The sequence below is a fragment of the Dipodomys spectabilis genome, unplaced genomic scaffold, assembly GCF_019054845.1.
Source record: "Dipodomys spectabilis isolate Male_0828 unplaced genomic scaffold, ASM1905484v1 ptg000066l, whole genome shotgun sequence".
NCBI classification, from domain to species: domain Eukaryota; kingdom Metazoa; phylum Chordata; class Mammalia; order Rodentia; family Heteromyidae; genus Dipodomys; species Dipodomys spectabilis.
The window spans coordinates 5743305-5766713 of NW_024870743.1; the positions used below are offsets into that span (position 1 = coordinate 5743305).

Genomic DNA, 23409 nt, shown 5'->3' on the forward strand with positions numbered 1-23409 from the left:
CCAGTAACCCTCACATCTGGGCTGATTGTCCCAGGAGGCTGAACAGTCTGAGGGTGTCACTTGGTGAGGGAGGCGTGGAAAAGCAAACGTCACCTGACTGGGGACTCGGGAGGCTGGATCACATTTCTGGGAGAAGTGGGATGGCTAAGGGGCAATTCCTGGGGGAATATTCTCAGAGGTGTCAGGCGCTGTGGTGCTACATCAGAGAGAGCTGTTACCTAAATCACTTCCTGCAATTGCGGAGCAGGCAGGCAGGCAGGCAGCTCCCCTCTCCTGCCCTGCGTTCCCCCCTTCTTCCTTCCTCCTAGCTTCTGGCTGGCTTACCTCCCGTGGCAGCCCCTCATCAGAACTGAAATGCCACTGTAGATAGAAGACTCCAGCCTTCTTTTTTTGTTGTTGTTTTGCTTTTTGTGTTTTTGAAGATGGGAAATTCATACGCTGGACAGCTGAAGACCACTCGGTTCGAGGAGGTTCTGCACAACTCCATTGAGGCATCCCTGCGCTCCAATAACCTGGTGCCCCGGCCCATCTTCTCCCAGCTCTACTTGGAGGCCGAGCAGAAGCTGAACTCCCTGGAAGGTAGGAGACGCAGGCTTGGTGACTCCTGTGTTCCTGGTCCAGTGTGCGGGGTCGCGTTCGCGGTGGAAGCTGCCCGGGGAAGAGATGTGTGAGTCTGAGCGGAAAAGAATCATTAGGAAAAGAGTTGCACCAAAGTTCTTACTGAGCCAAAAACACAGTGCATTTTAGCCATGAAGTTGTAAGGAAGACCATTACCGATTAGCTTCCCAGGAGAAAAGGACAGGCTAAGTTAGATTGTTTTGAAACAGTTGCTACTTTTATAGAAGGCTTGACATTTTTGCTTTTTGATGGGTAAGAAATTTTAATCTACACTTGATGTAAATATATATATGTATATATATTTGCAAAATAGTGTAGATCGTTTCTCTTTGTGCTGACTGACAGGTCCAAGGACTCTGGAAACTTTTAACACCATGAATAAACCTGTATGAATTTAATATATATCAGGAATAAATAAAAGTGACTTTCAGGCACAGAGATGACTTCATGATCTACCTTGTTCAGGGAAAAAAATTAAAATGTTTGTGTTAAAAAATAACCATGTAGGTTTTATGAGACAGCTACTCTTTTGGCAGTTCTTTCTGTAAATTCCTATGTTTGATTTAAAGTTATGTGCAGCGTGTGTGTGTGTGTGTGTGTGTGTGTGTGTGTGTGTGTGTGTGTGTGTGTGTGTGTGTGTGTATGCAGTCCTGGTGTTTGTTCTGGGGTGGGGGGGAGTGGGCACTGTCGGTGAGATTTTTTCACTTAGGCTAGCACACTTGAGCCACAGCCCCACCTGTGGCTTTTTGGTGGATAACTGGAGATAAATATAGGCTTTCCTGCTCAGGCTGGCTTCGAACTGTGATCTTAAGATTGCAGCCTCCTGAGTAGTTAGGGTTACAGGCGTGAGCCACCAGCAGCTGGCTTTCATTTAGCTTTGGACATGAAAAGGGCTATGGCTTAGGGCAGATTAACTGATTAAAAAAGAAATCACATAGTATTCTGGATCTGTGCTCTGTTGGGTGCATGGAAGAGTGCGGGGGGGGGGGGGGGGGGAAGGAGAGGGACAGGGAGAGGGAAAGGAGAGAGGTGGGTAGGGTATGGGGACACCAGGCTGGAGAAAAATGAGACAGGTAGCTGGGGAAGAGCCCTGAGCTGGCATGGGCTGGTGCCCTCCTTCTGTGGGGGAGGGCTTCCTGGGTCGCTGTAGCTCATTCTTAGTAAATTTACCCTGCAGATGGCACAGCTAAGGGACCTGAAAGAATGGGATCTGAGTCTCAGAGAAAGTAGTTGGCACTCCCAACTACGAAGTAGGAAAGCTGAAGCATCTGTGGTATTCATTCGGGAGTTCTCAGGTCTCCCAGCCTAGGGACTTCACTAGAGAATGTTTGCTAGATGAGCTGAAAGACTTTTGTGGTGTTTGCGCAACATGATCATTAATAACGCAGCATGTGGAAAGGCTCTGTGGCTAATAGTCAACTCATAACAGTGACCGGGTGAATTATTACAAATGCATGGATCCTTAACATCGGCCAAATCTCACGTCCTAAGGCATCCAATGCTGTGGCTAGGGAAGGTGGAAGTCTGGTGTCTGCAGATTCCATTCACTAGGGTGGCAGTGGACAGAGTCAGGGACTTGTTCTGGGGCCCCATGCCCACTGGAGAGAGAGAAAGCCAAGGAGGATTCCCAGTCTGCTTAAAAACTGCACACAGCCCTGACCCACTCCAGTAGGGAGGCTGCGTTTTCTCAGGATGCCTGTGGCGCTTCCCAGAAGGCACAGTTTTACTCCTTCCCTTTCCCTTTCTCTTTTTTCTCTCTCCTCTTCCCTCCTTCTCCTTCGTTCCTTCATTCCTTCCTTCGTTTGTTCATTCGTTCCTTCCATTCGTCTGCCAGTCTTGGTGCTTGAACTCAGGGACTGGGCACTGTCCCTGAGCTTTTTTTGCTCAAGGCTACCATTCTACCACGTGAGCCACCGCTCTGCTTCTGGCTTTTGGTGTGTAATTGGAGGAAAGTCTCACAGACTTTCCTGCCCAGACTGATTTTGAACTGTTATCCTCAGATCTCAGCCTCTTAAGTATCTAGAATAATAGGTATGAGCCACTGGTCCTGGAACCCGGGACCTTCTATATGCTAGTCAAGTGCTCTCCACCACTGAGCTACATCCCAGACCCCAGGCAGCACAGCACTTCCCTGGGTTCAATCCTGAGCATCCAAGGTGCTTGCTAGCTACTGGGGACTTGCTTAGCTGTAGGAGGGCCGGAGGCAGCCCCCTCTGTGCTTCCCCCTCTCCCCCCCGCCCCGCTGACAGTGCTGAGCTGTCCTTTGAGATTCCTGTGTTCCCAGGGAGGGAGTGCAGTTGGCGGGAGCAATGAGACCCTTGTGTCTGATAAATGTCACCCTAACCTGAGCCCTCAGCACTAGCCCCAGCCTTCTGCGTGTGCTCGCTTGGGATGCGCCCATGCCGGCACAGGCTGAGTCTTGTTTTGTCTGGCTGTCTCTTCATTAGGGGCCTCTTATCTTATGCTTGGTTTCTTCAGACCTGGCAATCACCCATGCATACCAACAGGATGCCATGCGGGGACTTGAATACCCCCAGGATCTGTTAACATTTTCTGCATTTGTGGGGGTAATTAAGAACTTTATTGCTTTGTTCTTTGGATTAGGGCCCTTACCGACTCCTTCCTTCCAGGGAAAAAAGCCCGGGGAAAAGCCCTTTAGACCATATTGATTTTGTGAGAGAAAGGCCAAGAAAGCGGATAAGGCTCTGGCTTTACGGAATACCTATGTATTAATTAAACAGGAAGGTTTATTGAGTAAACTCCACCTGTTCAGCATGCCATATGGGGTTCTGATGGATTGGAGAGACAGGGCTTGTAAACATTCATGTGAACCGACCTGGCCAGTGGGGCCACAGGGCTTGGGGGTTCCTGTGTTTTATTATATGCTCCCCCATCCCCACTTGGTTTTGTCTAAGGACACTTTAAAAGCTCTCATCCTGCCAGCCGGCTGTGGGTAAACACGTCTGTTTAGTCTGCCCTGGCTGGAAGCAGCTCTTTATCTTGTGTCTGCCTAAGGCCTCCATCAAAGGCCCTGGAATGCCTGCTGGAGACCTTTGACCCTCAATCCTCCCTCCTTACCCACTGCATTTGGAGGTTTTTTGTGTGTTTCCTCTGACAGGCTGAGGCTTAAGAGCCTGTTCTCTCCATTTCTTGCTGAGCCTGAATTCCTGGTCTTTTTGGCTTGGCAGAATAGTGTGCTGCCGGTTCGTGTGTCCTTGGTGTAGCAGGCTGTGCCTGAAAGAACTTAGCTTAAAGCTGCTGGGGTCTCCCATCCCTTCACAAGCACTGGTTCAGAGACAAGGGTCAGCCTCGCACACAGACTTCCTGGTCCCCTGTGGCACAGGGACCTGAGCTGGCGCTGGGGTTTGTGGTAGAGCACAAAAGTTCAAGGACAGCGCCCAGGTGCTGAATTCAAGCCCCAACTCCAGCACACCCCCTCCTAAAAGAGACCTAAACGGAATCCCTGCCTTCTGCTGGCGAGTGGGATCTTCCCCTGGGGTCTTACCTCAGAGCGGCAGGACTTTGCAGAGCACTGTTCCTGCAGGAGGTGTTTTGTGGGGAGATGAGGGAGGATGCTGTAGGCAGTCGGGGCTCACATGGTGATTCTGGGCTCCCCCGGTCAGTTCCTCATGCCATTCCTCTTAAGAACTGTTTTGAGCCTGGTGCTGGGGGCTCACTCCTGTAATTCATGGTTCAAAGCCAGCCTGGGCAGAAAAGTCCCCATATAAGACTCTTACCTCCAATTAACCATTGAAAAACCAGAGGTGGTGCTGTGGCTCAATGTGGTAGAGCACTAGCTTTGAGTGAAAGAGTTCAGGGAAGCGCCCAAGTCCTGAGTTCAAGCCAAACTACTGACAGAAAGAAAAAAAAAAAAAGAACTTTGGTTTAAAGCGTCTCCTAAAGCCACAACTTGCACAGTCCTGTTCTAGACTGTTCTGCAATGGCTATTTTCCTGAATAGGGGTGCGACACATTTGTTTCAATGTATTTGTATTTCTAGTAATGTCTATATACATTCTTCCCTTAGAGAGAAATAATCATGTGTAGTTTAAAACTCCGTTCAACTATCTTTTTTTGTTTGTTTATTTTTGTGCCAATTCTGAGTGCTGTCTTTGAGTTCTTTTGCTCAAGGCTAGTGCTCTACCACTTGAGCCACAGCTCCATTTCTGGCTTTCTGCTGTTATATAGACTTTCCTGCCCAGATGGGCTTCAAGCTGTGATTCTCAGATCTCAGCTTCCCGAGTAGCTAGAGTTATAGACTGGCACTCAGCCCTTAGACGATATTAAGAGAGTTAGTTTCTAATACTCATATTTTCTATTCTAAAATAAGCAGTGAAGTGGGTACTAGTGGCTCACGCCTGTAATCCTAGCTACTCAGGAAGCTGAGATCTGGAGGATTGCAATTCAAAGCCAGCCTAGGCAGAAAAGCCTGTGAGACTCCATCACCACATAACTAGCAAAAAGAAATCCAGGCTAGAGGCATGGCTGAGGTGGTAGAGTGCCAGCTGAGCAAGGAAGCTGACCAAGCCTGAGGTCTTAAGTTCAAATCCCAGTAGCACAAGGAAAACGAGAGCAGTGGAGCTTAGTGGAGAGACAGCAGCATGGGCATCAGACACGGGGGGAGAACTTCCAGGTTCTGTGCGGGCGTCACTGCTAAATCAGAGGCCCAATCATTGAATCTCTCTGAGCCTCAGTTTCTTTTCTTAGTGGTCTGCAAATTATACTCTGGGCCCTGCCTCGGAAATATTTTTTATTTTTTTGTGTCGATACTGGGGCTTGAACTCAGGGCCCGAGTGCTGCTGCTTAGTTTTTTTTCACTCATAGCAGGCACTCTATCATTGGAACCACACCTCTACTTTCTACTTTTGCTGGTTAGTTGGAGATGAAAATCTCACAGACTTCCCTGCCTGGGCTGGCGTGGAGCTAGGATCCTTGATCTCTGCCTTCTGAGTATCTAGAATAATAGGCATAAGCCACAGGCATCTGGCACGTGCTTACCAAATCATTATACGTGCATTCAGTGTCTAGTGTTGCAGCATGAACAGCTGTGGTAGATGGAAGAGAAGCCAACTTGAATTTGTTTTTTCTTTTGTTGGTCATGGGGCTTGAACTCTGGGCCTGGGCGCTGTCCCTGCACTCTTCAGCTCAAGGCGAGTGCACTACTGAGCCACAGCGCCACTTCTGGTTTTCTAGTGGTTTATTGGAGATAAGAGTCTCACGGATGTTCCTGCCCAGCTGGCTTTGAACCTCGATCCTCAGATCTCAGCCTCCTGGGTAGTTAGGATTACAGGTGTGAGCCACCAGCGCCTGGCTCAACTTGAATTTGAAGTCACGAGCCCAGACTCTGAGTTTAGTCTGTTTATAACATGACGTTGGGAGAGTCATCCAATGCCAGGTGCCTCATTTTGTGTTGTGTGTGTGTGTGTGTGCGTGTGCGTGCATGCCTATCCTGGGGCTTCGACTCAGGGCCAGGGTGCTGTCCCTGAACATTTTTCTCAAGACTAGCACTCTACTACTTGAGCCACACCTCCATTTCTGGCTTTGTTTTTTCCCTGGTCCTGGGGCTTGAACTCAGGACCTGGGTACTATCCTTGAGCTTCGTTTTGTTTAAGTCTAGTGCTTGACCACTTGAACCACAGCTGCACTTCCTCTTTTTTGGTAGTTGGTTGGAAATAAGAACCTTATGGACTTTGCTGCCCAGGCTGGCTTTGAACTGTGATCCTTCTCCAGTCTCACCCTCGTGGGTAGCTGGGATTACAGGCATGAATCACTGGTACCCAGCTTCTGGAGTGAGAACTGATGAGTTCCCAGGTAGCTAAGGCTGACCGAGTACTTCCTAAAAGGCAGGTGGTGTTTGGAGGAGGGGCACCTGGCTGGCAGCTGCCTTACATACCTTCGCTCTCCCTCCTACATCTAGGTGGCAGCCGAGTGGATAATGAGGAAGAAGAGGAAGAGGGGGAAGGAGGGCTGGAGACCAGCAGCCCCCCAAATCCCTACCAGCTGCTCCCTGCGCCTGAAGGATGCTGTACCACAGACGGTAAGGCTTTGCTGGCCGCACCCAGCCTCCCTGCCCAGAATCTGCACTTAGGTGCCACTGGGATTGTTTGCCTGCCCTGTGCTCCCTCCCTAGCCCTCCCCCCCCCAGTGTGAGACCCCCCCCAGCTCTCCCCCCCCCCAAGTGAGACCCCCCCCCCCACAGGGCATGGAGCCAGCTTCCAGCCCCTCAGCTACTCTGGACAGCCTTAGCCAAACATCCTGGGTCCCTGTAGCAACCCCGGGGTGGGGTGGGTGGTGCTTGTTGCACATTTAATTAGTGGTTAACTGTGGTGGAGTCTTTGAGCTGGAACTGCTGCAGATGCGAGCTCCCAGTCGAATGGGGAAAGCTTTGCATCCAGCATGGTACGTGGGGGGGGGGGGGGGGGGACAAGCGGGGGACATGGGAACAGAGGCGAAGCCTCTTGGAGGAGGTGGCTCTTCTTCTGGGTTTGAAGAACTAGTAGGAGTTAGCAGGAGAGTCTCATTAGGGAGAAGCTGGAAACTTCCAGATGAAGGAAAGGGCAGGGGCAAAGGCTTAGAGAGGGACCGCACAGCCCGGGCAGCCATTCCCCTAAATACCTGGGGAGCCACCATGGTTTAAGTAGAGGTCTTGGCTTGGAGGAGGAGTCAGGTTGGGTATGGGGGCTCCCCTCCCTCCATTCCTGGGGGCCTAGGCTTGGCCCTGAGTGAGGCAGGGCGGGGTTCAGCTCCTCTGGGGATGCTGCTGGGGGGTGGGGCGGGGGAGGAGAGTCAGAGCCGTGGCCTGATGGGATGGAACTTGTATGTCCACCAATGAAGTGATTCCAAGATGGCGAACTCCCCCGGGGCCATGGGGTCCGTTCCTGTGGCTGCCATAGAATTGGCTGTTACCCGCGGGCTGCCACAGCCGCGTCCCCCGGCTCTCCAGAAGGTGGCAGCACCCTGGGCTGAGGGGCTGCTTCCCCCAAGTTCATGGAGAGCAGCGCAGCCTGGCACAGCTGGAGAGCACCGTGCACAGCGCAACCAGAGGCCTGACAACGATGTTCGGTCGCCCTCCGCACCTGTGGGTTTGCCTCCTCTGCGCTGCTGACGCCATCCGTGTCGTATTCAGTGACGACAGATACTTGGAGTGACGGGTGTTACGGAGTGCCACGATGTCAGCTCTGTCTCAGAACCCTAACCTAGAGGGGAAGGCTGTTCCTGCCCAACCCTGGAACAACACGTTCTCCTCTGATGTCCCTGCTTCTGGAAAGTTCCAGGCACTATGTGCGTTCTGTCCATCCCTCCTAGGGTTCTGCCAGGCCGGGAAGGACCTGCGCCTTGTCTCCATTTCCAGTGAGCCCATAGATGTCCCCACGGGCTTCCTCCTGGTGGGGGCCAAGGCCCCCAGCCTGCCCGAGCATCTCCTGGTATGCGCGGTCGACAAGAGGTTCCTGCCCGACGACAATGGCCACAACGCCCTGCTCGGTGAGTTCTCCTTTGCCCTTCTCTGGGGCTCCCTGCAGGTGGGGCAGGACGGGGTGGGGGGCACACAGAGGTGCCCAGGACACGTGGAAGGTCGTGCCAGTCTGTTTGCCTTTCTACTGGACAGGTGGAATAGGATGAAATGGGGATCTGTGTGATTGATGTTTCATTGTTACTGTAAAGGTGATGTACCGAGGGATGACAATGGCAGGGGTCAGGCAATGAGTACCTTTCCTTTCATTCCTGTCTTCTGTTCCCTCCCTCTCTCCCAGTCCCTCCCTCCCGCCTCCACCCACGAGTTGAATAGTTCACTTTCATCAGTGTCCAGTGAGTTCCACTGCTGCACTTTTTTCCTTTTTTCCCACAAGTTCTGATCCCTCCTTCCTACCCTCCAGAAGATACACTCGAATACACTGTGCATAAAGACAAGAAGACAGGATCATCAAAAATAAGAGAGAGATTTATTGTTTCCCTATCTTGGAGTTCATATACATACATCAATATCTATATCTGTAACTTAAATAAACAGGCATATAGGTATTGCTTATCTGTGGAATCTATTTTTTTTTCTTTTTTGTCAGTCATGGAGCTTGAACTCTGGGCCTGGGCGCTGTCCCTCAGCTCTTCAGCTCAAGGCTAGCACTCTATCACTTGAGCCACAGCACCACTTCTGTTTTTCTGAGTGGTTTATTGGAGATAAGGGTCTCACAGACTTTCCTGCCAGGGCTGGCTTTGAACCATGATCCTCAGATCTCAGCCTCCTGAGTACCTAGGATTACAGGCGTGAGCCACGGGCTCCCAGCTTGTGGGATCTATTTGAAAACACAAAAAACTGCCTTCTCATAGAAGAGCTGTTGCTTAGCCTGAGGTTTCTCCTAACTTGTTCTCAACCTTTCCTTCCTACTTGTTCATGTGGGTGAGGAACAGGCCACTCACTACCTGGCTCTCGGGGAAGGCCCAGTGTGTGTGTCTGCCCACGGGATGTTGTGTCCTGAGCCACTGCCCTGCCCTCCCTTTGGTGTGTGGCTCACCTCTGCAGCTGGTCTTCATTGTTCCACCTCGGCAAACGGCTTGACGGTTAATGAACTTGACCAAGGGCATTCGAGAAGAAGACAGAGCCAGAAAGCAAACTCAAGTCCTCCAGGCTCTAAGTTCTACCTTTTGTTTTTTGGTACCAAGCCTGGGGCTTGAACTCAGAGCCTGTCTCAAGCACTGTCCCTGAGCTTTTGTGCTCAAGAACTTGTTCTCTACCACTTGTGTCACAACTCCATTTCCAGCCCCTTTGGTAGTTAAGTAGAGATAAGAGTCTCACGGACTTTCCTGCCCCAGGCTGGCTTTGAACCATGATTCCTCAGGTCTCCATTGCTTGAGTAGCTGGGATTACAAGCATGAGCCACTGGTGCCCAGCTTGACTTATGCCTTTGAATCGCCTTTCTACTTGGGCTGTGTGATGTCAAGACCAGGCTGGGGACTTACTTTTCCTTTCAGGCCACAGGACCTTCTAGCCTTCGGTCTGTCAGTCACCGCTCCACTGCCCGAGCCTAGCCACTGCTTGACACTGTGTGCCAGGACCCACTCCACATGCTCCTCTGATGTCCAACAACATAGGGGAGATCCCAGCGATCTGAGTTCTAGTCCCTTGTCTGCCCACAGGTTTCCATATGGACTTCTGGCTTTGACGTGTACCAGGCAGGGAAGAGGAGGTTTCTCTGTGTAGCCCAGGCCTTTGGCAGCCCCTTCCTGTGTGGTATCTGCCCCTCAGCTAGCCTGGTGTCCTCTTTGGAGTGGCACTGGACACTTGGCACTGTAGAAGCAAGTTATGGGATTCACTTCTGGGTTAGAAATACCATGTCTGGCTGGGTGTTGGTGGCACACGCCTGTCATCCTAGCTACTCAGGAGGCTGAGATCTGAGGATCTGAGGATCTGAGATCCTGCCAGCCTGGGCAGGAAAGTCTTTGAGACTCTTATCTCCAATTAACCACCAGAAAACCGGAAGTGGCACTGTGGCTCAAGTGGTAGAGCGCTAGCCTTGAACTGAAGAGCTGAGGGACAGAGCCCAGGCTCAGAGTTCAAGCCCCACAACCCACCAAAAAAAAAAAAAAAGCTGTGTGTAAGTTCCAGAGTAAGGCAGGTGACTGCTCACAGAGGAACAGCACAGCCTAAAGTCAACAGAGGGAAAAAGAAGTTTTAACCACTGCCTGTAGGCAGGTGTGTGCACTTACAGAAGCCAGTTCTAATGCTTAAAAAAACTTTGTTTTGGTCTACTTTTGTTTGTGCATGCTAGTCCTGGGGCTTGAACTCAGGGCCTGGACACTGACCCTGAGCTTCTTTTGCTCAAGGCTGGTGCTCTACCACTTGAGCCACAGCTCCATTTTTAGCTTTTTTGGTAGGATAGTGGAGATAAGAGTCTCACAGACTTTCCTGCTAGCTTTGAACCTCAATCTTCAGCTCTCAGCCTCCTGAGTGGCTAGGTTTACTGGTATGAGGTACTGGTGCCCAGCTTTTTAAAAACATTTTTAATGCCAGTACTGGGGCTAGAACTCAGGGCCTGGAACTCTCACTTGGCTTTTTCACTCAAGACTGGCACTCTACCACCTGAGACACAGCCCCACTTCTGGCTTTTTGCTGCTTAACTGGAGATAAGAGTCTCACGGACTTTTCTCTCTGAGCTGGCTTTGAACTGCGATTCTAGTTCTCAGCCTCCTGAGTAGCTGAGATTACCTGTGTGAGCCACTGGCACCTGGAACACTTACTGTCTGCAGGAAGCTGTGGAGTCATTGGATCTTGAGCTGGGCTTGCTTAACCAGTGCTGGTGGTAAGGGTCCTGGGAGTGTTTGATCTGTGTGGCCGGGGGCTCTGTTTGAATTCCACCCGTTTGACAGGGAATTGCCAGGGTAGTAAATCAGGTAAACCTAGGAGGCTCCAGCGCCTTCCTCGCTGCTCTCTAAGGACGAAATGCCTGCCCACTCCTCCCTAGGCAGGCCAGTGCCCAGGAAGTAGGAGATTTGTTAATTGCTTGCAAAAAGCCATCTGGAATGGTAACAAGGGCTGGCTGGTAATAACCGGTGCTTTCTCCTTTGAAAATAACTTTATGCCCTCCTCCTGTAGACCTAGCACTGTTTAGGTTTCCTGCAATTAGTTCCCCCCTCTTCTCCCCGCCCCCACATGGCTGCATAGGACAAGGTGGTCCCTGAGACCCCGCAGTGGCCGGATTCTGTGCTTTTTAGTGATCTATAAAACCCAGGCTGTAGAATATCACGGAGGAAGCAGTGCCTTCAGGGGTCTTGTTTTACTGGCTCTGAGTGCACGGATGGGTTTTGTCTGAGGAAGTGGAAAGGTTATGAGCCAAGTGTGGGGTTTCAGGATTTTGTTTTCTTTTAGGGGTGTGTGTGTGTGTGTGTGTGTGTGTGTGTGTGTTGCTTCACTAGTAATTTATCTCCATTATCTGTAAGCTTCAAAAAGAAAACACATCCTGCTTCTTGCAAGAGCGATGAGCTTCCATTGTCAGAGAAGCCGAAAGCATCACGTTGCTCTTCGTTAATGGCCACTGCAGTGTGCGGGGCCTTTGCGGTATGGAAGCATCCTTTAATGTACATACACATGGCACGCTGACTAGTTCGCAGAAGGGTGTGTAGATGTCAGCATGCTCCAGGCGACTCGCCTAGAGCTGGTGGGTCAGCTCCTGGCAGGTCCTGTCCAGCCTGGAGGAAGGACACTGACCCAAACCAGCCACACTCTCCCGCCACGTCCCCACTCCCAAACCAGCCACGCTCTCCTGCGTGACCCTGCACTGCTGGCGGCCGAGTGCCTCGGAGCACTTTTGGTCCCCGTTGTACCTTTTGAAGCTCTCGATTCTTTTCAGCAACTCCTGCGATCAACCTGACTGCAGGATGGCCTTCAGGACTCTCCAGACCTCTCCCCACGTGCCTTGACTCACCGATCTATTTGCTTTAACATTCTCACCAGCCAGGCAGGGCCAAGGAAACAGGGGTATGGGAAGTCAGTCCTGGTATTCCATCCCTGTGGGCAGCTGAGTGGGATAGCTCTGACTCTTTAAAGTATACTTTGTGTATGAGTTGTATGTATGTATGTATGTATGCGGTATATATGTATGTAGTATGTATGCATGCATGCATGAATGCATGTATTCGTTTATGTGGCTGTACTAGGGCTTGAACTCAGGGACTGGGCATTAACCTTTAGCTTTTTCATTCAAGGCTGGTGTTCTACCACTCGAGTCACAACTCTACTTCTAGCTTTTTTGGTGGCTAATTAGGAGATAAGAGTCTCACAGACATTCCTGCCCAGGTTGGCTTTGAGCTGCAATCTTCAGATCTCAGCCGTCTGAATAGCCAGGATTACAGACATGAGCCACCAGCTCCTGGCAGACATATAGGCTTTTAAATATGCCAGTGAGCAAGTCAAATCTTCCCAGCTTGCCTGGCCCGTTCCCAGGATTGAATCTTCCTGGCCCATCTGTCTTAACCTCCTGGGCCAGTCTAGCGTGCCAGGACTCTTCGCTGCCCTGTATCGTCATCGTCGTTTTCCTACCTCCAGATCCTCTGGGTGAGGGTGAAGAGTGCATGTTGGGTATTTTTAATTTTTTCTGGTTTTTATATGATTCAAGTATGTTTTAGTTATTGATTTACTTTATTGTTATTATAGAGGTGATGTACAGAGGGATGACAATGGCATGCGTCAGGTAATGAGTACATTTCCTTTCATTCCTGTCTTCTGTTCCCTCCCTCTCTCCCAGTCCCTCCCTCCCGCCTCCACCCACCAGTTGTATAGTTCACTTTCATCAGTGTCCAGTGAGTTCCACTGCTGTAATTTTCACCCTTTTCCCCTCGAGTTCTCTACCTTTCCCCACCCCTTCTGAAGTTGTGCACTTGAATACACCCTATGTATATGCATGTATATACATGTGAATACACCATAAGGTAAAGAAGACAGAATCACCAAAAACTAAAAACTGAAAAAAAGAAAAAGAGAGGTCTCTTATTTTCATATCTTGGAGTTCATTTCAATATATATGTTATTTTATATAAATATGAAGAGACACTTAGGCATGGTGCCTTTGTGTTTCTCTCCTAAGAGTTTCTTCTTTTGGTCTCATGGTGTGTGAGTGACCGGAATCTTGTATAATTTATCATATGCCCGTGTATTTTACATCTGACTTCTGCATATCACAGAGAACATGTGTGGTTTATCTCTGAACCTGGTTTACCTCACTTAACAGGATCTGTTCTAGTTCCATCCATTTTCCAGCAAACGACATTATTTTATTCTTTTTAATGGCTATGTAAAATTCCCTGGGGTATAGATACCACATTTTTTGGATCCATTCATCTATTGTGGGGCATCTGGGTTGTTTCTGTATCTTGGCTGTGGTGAATAATGCTGCATGAACATGGCTGTGCAGGTGCCCTTATTGTGTTCTGGCTCAAGGTATTCAGGGTAGAGGCCAAGGGGTGGTATGGCTGGGATGTAGGGAAGGTCTAGGTTTAGTTTTTTGAGGAACCTCGAGACTGCTGTCCAGAGTGGTTGTTGTAGTTTACAGTCCTACCAACAGTGTTGTAGGGTTCCTTTTTTCTCCATGTCTCTGCCATGTTGGATGTTTTATTAGAGGAGGAGGAGGAGGGGGGGGGAGGAGGAGGAGGAGGAGGAAGAGGAGGAGGAGGAGGAGGAGGAGCAAAGGAGGAGGAGGAGGAGGAGGAGGAGGAGGAGGAGGAGGAGGAGGTGGTGGTCAGGGAGGTTCACACTTTGCTTCCTCCTCCAGGTTTTTCTGGGAACTGTGTTGGCTGTGGAAAGAAAGGCTTCTGCTACTTCACCGAATTCTCCAACCACATCAACCTGAAACTGACCACCCAGCCCAAGAAGCAGAAGCACCTGAAGTATTACCTGGTCCGCAACGCCCAAGGGGCTCTGACCAAAGGCCCTCTGATTTGCTGGAAAGGCTCAGGTGAGAGGCTGGGCCCTGGCCGGGGAGGGCGGATGCGGGAAGTACCCTCCCTCCGTGGGCCACAGTGGGATGGTGAGAGGCTGGGGAGATGCCCCGCTTCCCGTCCCATGACAGATCGCAGCTGGAAGGCAGACCCACGTGACTGTGATGGCTCACTGTGTTTGTTCTAGCGACAGACAAGGTGGATGGGACATTTAAGAGTTCACAGAAGGCCACGCTGTGCTGTGATTCTTTGCAGCAGATATTTGGGGCAGCAGTTTTGTCCCCGGGGGTGATAGTTGATTATTGTGGCCGGCGTGTGCTCCCAGAACCTAGGTATTGGAAGTGAGGATGTCAGGAAAGGCCCTGTAGTGCATGCGTGGGATGTCCCAGGCTGGAGAGTACAGGTCCCAAAGGTGCCTGACTCAGGATTGGCCTGAAACAGGCTCCGCCCCCTGCAGCTCGGAACTACTTCAAATTCTGACCAGAAAGACCAGATCTGCATTGTTGGCCCCTGAGAAAGTAACCGGCTTAGTGATGGAGGAGGGGACTGGTTACATTTGTACTTTGGGTCATGTTACCCTTCTCTTTGGATTTTCAAGCTCATTTGCATAATCTAGTGTGTGCGCGTGCGCGTGTGCATGAGCACTTGCGCTCTCTCTGTATCTGAGTATAGATTGTGTATGTACTCTGTACATTAGTGTCTGTACTTGATCTCAGGGCCTTGAGCTCTTACTTGGCTTAAAATTCAAGGCTGACACTCTACCTCTTTTTTTTTTTTGGGTCCAATCGTGGGGCCTGAACTCTGGGCCTGGTCACTGTCCCTCAGCTCTTCAGCTCAAGGCTAGCACTCTACCTCTTGAGCCACAACACCACTTCCAGCTTTTTTCTTTTTGCTTATGTGGTGCTGAGGAATCGAACCCAGGGCCTCAGGCATGCGAGGCAAGCGCTCTACCACTGAGCCACCTTCCCAGCCCCAACACTCTACCTCTTGAGCCATAGCTTCCAACTTTTTGCTGGATAATTGGAGATAGTCCCATGGATTTTTCTACCTGGCTGGCTTCAAACTGTGATCCACAGATGTCTGCTTCCTGAGCAGCTAGGATTACAGGTGTAAGCCACCTGTATCAGCTCATAATCTCTCTTGTTCTACACCTGTGTACGCTGCTTTTCAATTCTGACCCGGTGGCCCAGGGCCACTGCAAAGCTTTGTGCCCCTGCCCTGGGCATATGTGATGCAGTGTCTTTTATAGCTGTGCATGTGTTCTGTTTTCCTGGAGAACAAATTCTAGTCTGAAACTCACTGTTTTCCCTTGCGCTTCTTGTCCTCCTAGAGTTCCGAAGTCGGCAGAACTCGGCCAGCACGTGCTCCAGCTCCCTCTTCCCGCCTCTGGAGAGCGCGGGGGCCGCGGCTGCCTTGCCCAGCGAGCCTGTGCTGGGGGCGACCTCCGGCCTCCCCGTGGGAGCGCCGCAGGCAGGTGAGGTGATGCAGAGGCGCCCCAGGCTGCGGCCACGGACGGCCGGTCCGGCGGACAGCATTAGCTTTCCCCTCACGGGCGGTCATTGTGAACTTGGCGTTGGGAATTTGTGTTGTTCCTTTGGAAGGCTTCCCTGTCCTCTGTCTGATAGGAAATGCGACCTTTCAAGGGTGACCCTCACCCCTAGCGCCCCTCCTCCCCCAGGTTTTATAGCTCAGTAGGTAGTGGGAGCTAAGTCAGTGTTTGAACTGGATTTCTAGGAGGGCAGAGAAGACTGCCTAGCTTGGAGCCGCTCATTGTGCGCTGGTGTTGCGCCCTCCCTCCCCACCCAGTACCTCGCTGCAGCCTAACAAGACCAGTGATGGAAACTGAGGCTCAAGAGGCTGAGCCTGGGCCTCCCAGGTCGGGAGTGGTGGGAGCAGAGTCAGTGCCGTACGCTTTCTGCATCACATACTTGCCACGCAGAGTAGACCTGCCCAACAGGGCAGCTGTTATCCAGAGACTCCAGCCTTCTGGAAGACTCTGGAAGATGGCTGACCGTCTTGTCCACCTCCTGCCCAGACGCCGTGGGGAGGTTCTGCGCCTGCCTGGCCCGTCCCTCACATGGGTAGGGCTCTCGATGCCCTCTTGTGGTGGGTGCCACGGGCCTCTGCCCCATGCTCCGGGTACCTCTGCCGTGGTGGATTGAGGCGTGCCAGGCTTCTGCCCTCCGAGTGTCTCAGCTAGAGTCAGGCACCGCCACCTCTGCCGGGTGACCTGAGGCTGCTCTAACTCTTATTTATTTATTTATTTTGTTGGTCGTGGGGCTTGAACTCTGGGCCTGGGCGCTGTCCCTCAGCTCTCCAGCTCAAGGTGAGTGGTCTACACTTGAGCCACAGCGCCACTTCCTTTTTTCTGGTGGTTCCTTGGAGTTAAGAGTCTCATGGACTTTCCTGCCCAGGCTGGCTTTGAACTGCGATCCACAGCTCTCAGCCTCCTGAGGAGCTAGGATTACAGGCATGAGCCATCGGTGCCGGCTGGTTATGGCTTTTGAGGCCAGCCTGGACTGAGAGCCCTCTCCTCTGCTTCCATTTCCCTGTGTTGTTGGAGATGACAGGTGTGCACCACACACCCAGCCATTGTGTCCCCCAAAGCTGGGGTGACAGACGGGGGTACCACTGTGCCCAGCCATTGGTTGAGTTGCACTTTCTGTAAGTTTTATGCCTGGGCTATGCATGAACCATGATCCCCCCAGCTCTGCCTCCTAAGTCGCTAGGATCCCAGGCTTGAGCCACCACCCTTCGCCCATGTATGATGCTGGGGGAGATTGGATCATGTCTGTCCAGCTTGCCGGTGATTTCAGAACTGCGTGTGACGAGTGCTATGGGATGCTTGCAGAGCCTGCTCTTTCCCCGGCCCTGCGCAGGGCACCGGCTCCTCTGTCTTCCTGGCACCTTGCCCAGAGGCTCTGGGTCCTGGTCACCAGCTGCCCTGTTTGGTGAGGCGTGGCGAGGCGCAGTACGTGTCTCAGCTCCTGCAGCGTGTGGGTAGTGGGCCGGGAATTCAGACACCGGCCCGCCAGCTTCAGACCCCGCTCCCTGCCTCCTACCCCTGGCCTGCTGCAGCCACAGAAACGCATTGGTGTCACTCCAGACTCAAGTCCCCCAGGCCGTTATACCTGACTGTCTTGGACAGTTTATTATTATTTTTCCTTCCTAGGGATCTGAACTCAGGACCTTGTGCTTCTAGGAACACACCCTACTACTTAAGCAATGCCTTCAGCTTTTTGCTTTACTTTTCAGATAAAATCTATTTTTTTTTTGACCAGAGGCTGCCTTCAGTCTGCAGTCATCTTACCTGCAGCCTCCCATGTAGCTGTGAAGAGAAGCATACACCACCACTGTCTGGCTTACTGGTTGAGATGGGGGTCTCACTGACATTTTTGTGAGGGCTGGCCTCCAACCAAGATCTTCCTCATCTCTGCCTCCTAAGTAGCTAGGATAGCAGATGTAAGCCATTACATTTGGCTTGGGCAACTTAAACAGTCAGGCAGCCTCAGGGTACCCGAACCTGTGGCTACCCTGAGAGTTATCTGGGGAACTGGCCCTGTGAGCAGCCCAGACTCAGGGGGGAAACCCAAGGTTTCCTTAGCTGTGGTTTGATACAAACTTGAACTCTAGAGGGTGCACGGGGAGGGAGGAGTCACTGGGGAGCCTTGGCCACTTGTATTTCCTGGTCCTTTGCTCACCAGGCTGTGCCCACTGACGTGTGGGCAAAGGTGCGTGCGCATGTGTTCGTGTGTGTTTGTGGGTAGGCAGGAATCTGCATGGATGTGCGTGTGTGTTTGTGTGTGTGTGCACATAGATGTGTGTATGCATTCGTGCATGTGTGCTTGTGTGCATACGAGTGGACGTGTGTGTGTGTGTGCGCGCACGTGCACACGCGTGCGTGGACAGGCGTGTCAGTAAGGCATGTGACAGACCAACACTCCTGCCTGAGACAGTGGCTGAGTCAGGTGGTTGCAGGGCTCTCGCCTGCACTCCTAGCTACTCAAGAGGCTGAAATCCGAGGACTGAAGTTCCAAGCTAGCCTGGGCAGGAAAGTCCCTCTTATTTCCAACTAACCACCAAAAAAGCCAGAAGTGGAGCTCAAGTGGTAGAGTATCAAGGGACAAGCCAGGCCCTGAGTTCAAGCCTCAGTACTGGGGGGGGGGGGAGAGAGAAAGAGAGAGAGAGAGAGAGACCCTGGCTTGGCAGGACCGGCCCACACAAAGCATACAGAGGTGGTTGTAAAGATGGAAACCGTTTCCTTCCGCCTGGCTCAGAGCCGCGGTGCACTGACCTGCTCCTTGCTGCTTTTTGCCTGCAGGACCAGCCTGTGACCAAGCCTTGGTGACCGCAGCTGCAGCTCCAGCCGTCTTCAACGGCAAAGGCTCCCCCAAGCACCAGCAGCCGGCGAAGAACAGCCTGTTGGCCCTTCCTCGGCCCTCAGCCTTAGGTAGCCAGGCCTGGCCTGGTCTGGCCTGGGGGGGTTAGGCCTGGGCTGGAGGGAGCTGGGGGGCCACTGGGCTGGGCCAGCTTGGTGGGGGCCCTTGAGCCCCCGAATCACTGCCTGGATCCTGGCAGTGCCCGAGACCCCCCATGGGTCAGGCCACACGCCACCAGCTGCTGACAGCGATCGCTCGTGGCCCGGGCTCAGGAGGGCTGGGAAGCTTAGAGAAAGAACACGGATGTCAGAAGCCGATACAGTTAAAGCCCCATTCTGCCTCTCGCTAGCCAGAGACCTGGGCCCAGCCTTCTGTGACCTCCCGTGTCCTCCCTGGGAGCTGGGAGCCCCGCAGGGCCTGGGTGAGGGCGGTGAAGCCCCCGGAGGCCTTGCTCACTGGGCCAGCACCGGCTGTCGGCCTCAGCTGCTCCGTCTCACAGGCTGCTCCGTCCAGTTAGCCCTGGAGCTGCTGCTGGCCGCATTGTAGCTTGGGGAAGTGGTCAGTAGAGGCCTGCGGGAAGAAAGGATGGTGGAGGGAGGGACGGGGATGGCTGTACTCTTGGGATTTCAAAGAAGAGAGCAAAAGAAACCATCCAGCTGGACAGGGGTGGGGAAGAGGCTGCGGGCAGGGAGGCAGGGAGGCAGGGCCTCAGGGCGGGGCTGGGCCTCAGGGTGGCCCTGGGAGCTGTGTCTGCTCTGTTGGTGAACATCTTTTTGGCCCAGGCAGGCCTCTGTGCGGGGAGCAAACACATTTGCCGGACAGAACCCTGGACTCCCTTGTCCTGGTCGAGGTCTCTATTGTGGACTCTGTCTCTGCCAGCAACTGTCTTTTTCTTGTGGCTGTTTCTTTGGGTGTTGGATTCCGGGCAGCCACGTGACTGATTGACCCAGTCTCTGAGCACAGGCAGCCCGTGCTGTCGGTGGCGCCCACCCTGAGTCGAGATCTGTGGGCACCCAGCCTGCACCCCATTGGTACCAAGGGTACCAGGCGCTCCCTCAGCCTGGGCCCCATGGCCCTGGCTTGGGAAAGTCGGCCTGTAGAGCCACTGTCTAGGCTGGATTAAAGGGGCTTGCTGAGCCCTAGTCTGTGGCAGGTAGTGGGAATGGAGTCGTGTGCATGCTTTTATCTAGAGTGGGCAGGAGTTATTCTACAGCAGCGGTGAATCCAACTTTGGTTCTCTTTCCATCTGAAGTTCCAGGTTGGGCTAGGGAGGGGAGCGCAGGTGGGTCATTACTTCCCCCAGGTGGTGAGACTTTGGAGGTGCACTCTGGGATTGCACTTTTTCCCTCTTCTAGCTCTCCAAAGATGCGTATTGTAGCCAGGTGCCAGTGCTCAGGCCTGAAACCCTCGCTACTCAAGAGGCTGAGATCTGAGGATCACCGTTCAAAGTCAGCTCGGACAAGAAAGTCCATGAAATGCTTTTATCTCCAATTAACCACCAAACAGCCAGAAGTGGAGCTGTGACTCAAAGTGGTAGAGTGCTATTCCTAAGCAAAAAACAACGGAGGGACAGTGCCCAGGCCTTGAGTTCAAGCCTCAGGTTCAGAACAAAAACAGGCCAAACAAAGAAAAAACCAACAAAAATACCTATTGCATGAGGGGGAGTACCTGTAATTCCAAATGCTTGAGACGTAGCGGCAGAGGAATCTAGAGCTAGAGTCAAAGTTAACAAGACTCTATCTCATTCTCAAAAACGGAATATCAGACAAAAGGGCTGGAGGCATAGCTTAGATAGAAGAGCACCTGCCTAGAAGGTGTGAGGCACTGACATCCATCCCCAGGAAGCAAAAAAACGGGAGATGAAGACAAGCCTGGTGCCAGTGGCTCACGCCTGTCATCCTAGCTACTCAGGAGACTGAGATCTGAGGATTGTGATTTGAAACCAGCCAAAGCAGGAAAGTCTGTGAGACTCTTACCTTCATTAAATCACAGAAAAAGCTGGAAATGGTGGCTCAAGTAGTAGGGTGCGAGGGTTAGCCTTGAGTAAAAGTTGCTCAGAGACAGTGCCCAGGCCCTGAGTTCAAGCCTCAGAATCAGAAAAAAATTAAAAATAAAACAACTCCCACCAAACAACAACAGAATTCCTTCAGCCCATCTGTGTATATAGATGCACATATATAGATAAGTAACAGTGCTGACTGCCAGGTACTGAGCCCATACCACATGTGCATATATATCCCCCCACATTCTTTTTTTTTTTTTTTTTTTTTTTTTTTTTTGGGGTCGGGAGGTCTGCAGCTCAAGACTGCAGCACCGTTTATTTTTTTTTTTTTTTTTTTTTTTTTTTTTTTATGTTACAAAGGAAGAATAGTTTATTGAATTTCTACTAGTTGATATTCATTTTTTTTTTTTTTTTTTTTTTTTTAGAGTTCTTTTTTTTTTTTTTTTTTTTTATTGTAAAGCTACTATACAGAGGGTCACAGTTACATGAGTGAGGTTATGAGTACACTTCCTCTTGAACATTGTTACCCCCTCCATTGTTTTCCCCCTACCATCCCCTCCCTCCCTCCCTTCCCCGAGGTTCTTTTTTTTTTTTTTTTTTTTTTGATTGTGATTAAATGATTACATAATTTCAAAGTCACAAGTTCATTCTAACTTCCCTGGAGCAAATTGTCTACCACAGTCTGTAATATATAACAGTGTTCACATGTTATATACCATATTTGTGATCAGCAGCATGAGGATATTTAGTAGTGGTTCAACCAGATGAGCGGGAGTTCTTTGTTTCTTAAGTCCTGTTAGTTTTGTCGTATCACTAACCTTTTGGATTTAGCATCCACTTATGAGGGAGACCATGTACCGTTTGTCTCTTCGTTCTTGGCTTACCTCGCTCAACATGATTCCTTCTAGCTCCATCCATTTCCCTGCAAATGCCATTATTTTGTCATTTCTAATGGCTGCATAATATTCCATTGTGTATAGATACCACAATTTTTGGATCCATTCATCTGTGGTGGGGCACCTAGGTTGTTTCCATATCCTAGCTATTGCGAACAGTGCTGCAATAAACATGGAGGTGCACGTGTCCTTGTATATTGGTTCCTGTTGTTCAGGGTAGATGCCTAGAAGTGGTATGACTGGGTCATAAGGGAGGTCAATCTTTAGCTTTCTAAGGACCCTCCAGACTGCTTTCCAAAGTGGTTGTATAAGTGTACATTCCCACCAGCAGTGTAATAGGGTTCCTCTTTCTCCACATCCCCTCCAGCATTTGTCGTTGGCTGATTTGTGGATGTGGGACATTCTGACTGGGGTAAGGTGGTATCTCAGGGTTGTCTTTATTTGCATTTCCTTCACCACCAGGGATGATGAACATTTCCTCATGTGTTTCTTTGCCATTTTTATTTCTTCATTTGAGAAGTCCCTCTTTAGTTCCCTTGCCCATTTAGTAATTGGTTTGTTAGGTTTGGGAGGGATTAGTTTCTTGAGTTCCCTGTATATACAGGATGTTAACCCCTTGTCTGATATATTGCTGGTAAATATTTTTTCCCAATTAGTTGGTTGTCTTTCTAGCTTAGTTGCGATAGATTTAGCTGTGCAGAAGCTTTTTATTTTAAGGTAGTCCCATTTGTCGAGTCTCTCTCCAACTTGTTGTGACCCTGGGACTCTGTTCAGGAAGTTCCTTCCTGTGCCTATTAGTTCAAGTGTCTCTCCTACTCTGTCCTGCAGTAGTTTCAGAGATTCAGGTTTAATGTTAAGGTCTTTAATCCATTTTGAGTTGATGTTGGTGCATGGTGATAGGCTGGGGTCCACTTTTAGTTTTCTGCATGTGGCTGCCCAGTTTTCCCAGCACCAGCGGTTGAAGAGGCTGTGTTTCTTCCATTGTATGTCTTTGGCTCCTTTGTCGAATATCAGCTGGCTGTAGGCCTGTGGATTTATATCTGGATCTTCTATTCTGTTCCATTGGTCTTCGGGTCTGTTTTTGTGCCAGTACCATGCTGTCTTTGTGATTATAGCTCTGTAGTAGAGTTTGAAGTTCGGCATGGATAGCCCTCCCATATTGTCTTTATCCCCTAGAATTGTTTTGGCTATTCTAGGTCTTTTGTTGTTCCATATAAATTTTTGGACTGTTTTCTGTATTTCAGTGATGTACGTCATTGGGATTTTAATAGGAATTGCATTGAATTTGTATATTAGTTTTGGAAGTATCACCATCTTTACTATATTAAGTCGGCCTATCCAGGAGCATGGGAGGTCTTTCCATTTCCTAGTGTCTTCTGCAATTTCTTTCTTTAACTTTTTATAGTTCTCATTAAATAGTTCTTTTACATCTTTGGTTAGGTTAATTCCTAAATATTTTATTTTTTGGGAGGTTATTGTGAATGGGGTTGCTCCCTTTATTTCCCTCTCTTCCTGTGCGTTATCAGTGTATAGGAAGGCAACTGATTTTTGTGGGTTTATTTTGTATCCTGCTATTTTGCCGAAGTGACTTATGATTTCTAAAAGTTTGGGGATGGAGTTTTTGGGATCGTGGAGGTATAGTATCATGTCGTCTGCAAAAAGGGATAGTTTCACTTCTTCTTTCCCTATGCGGATCCCTTTAATGTCTTTTTCTTGCCTTATTGCCCTGGCTAAGGGTTCTAGGACTATGTTGAAGAGGAGTGGAGACAGTGGACATCCTTGCCTTGTTCCTGTTTTTAGGAGGATTGGTTGTAGCTTTTCCCCATTAAGTATAATATTGGCTATTGGTCTGTCATAAATGGCTTTTATTGTTTTTAGAAATGTTCCTTCTATTCCTATTTTCTCCAGAGCTTTTAGCATGAATGAATGCTGAATTTTATCAAAGGCCTTTTCTGCATCTGTGGCGATAATCATGTGATTCTTGACCTTGGCTCTGTTGATATGCTGGATTACATTTATTGACTTACGTATGTTAAACCATCCCTGTGTCTCTGGGATGAAGCCTACCTGATCATAGTGTATTATTTTTT

General features: G+C 50.4%; 1 protein-coding gene across 3 annotated transcripts in view; it reads left to right on the forward strand.

Moving 5' to 3' along the window:
- Positions 1-422: 422 nt before the first annotated feature.
- The window catches only part of Greb1 (growth regulating estrogen receptor binding 1), a 73766-nt gene continuing 50779 nt past the window's right edge, over positions 423-23409 (forward strand). For all 3 annotated transcript variants that reach the window (XM_042680854.1, XM_042680855.1, XM_042680856.1), the window contains exons 1-6: positions 423-579; positions 6535-6654; positions 7923-8099; positions 13877-14059; positions 15373-15516; positions 18364-18492. In XM_042680854.1, the coding sequence (XP_042536788.1) occupies positions 423-579; positions 6535-6654; positions 7923-8099; positions 13877-14059; positions 15373-15516; positions 18364-18492 (910 nt within the window). The remainder of the gene's footprint in view (positions 580-6534; positions 6655-7922; positions 8100-13876; positions 14060-15372; positions 15517-18363; positions 18493-23409) is intronic.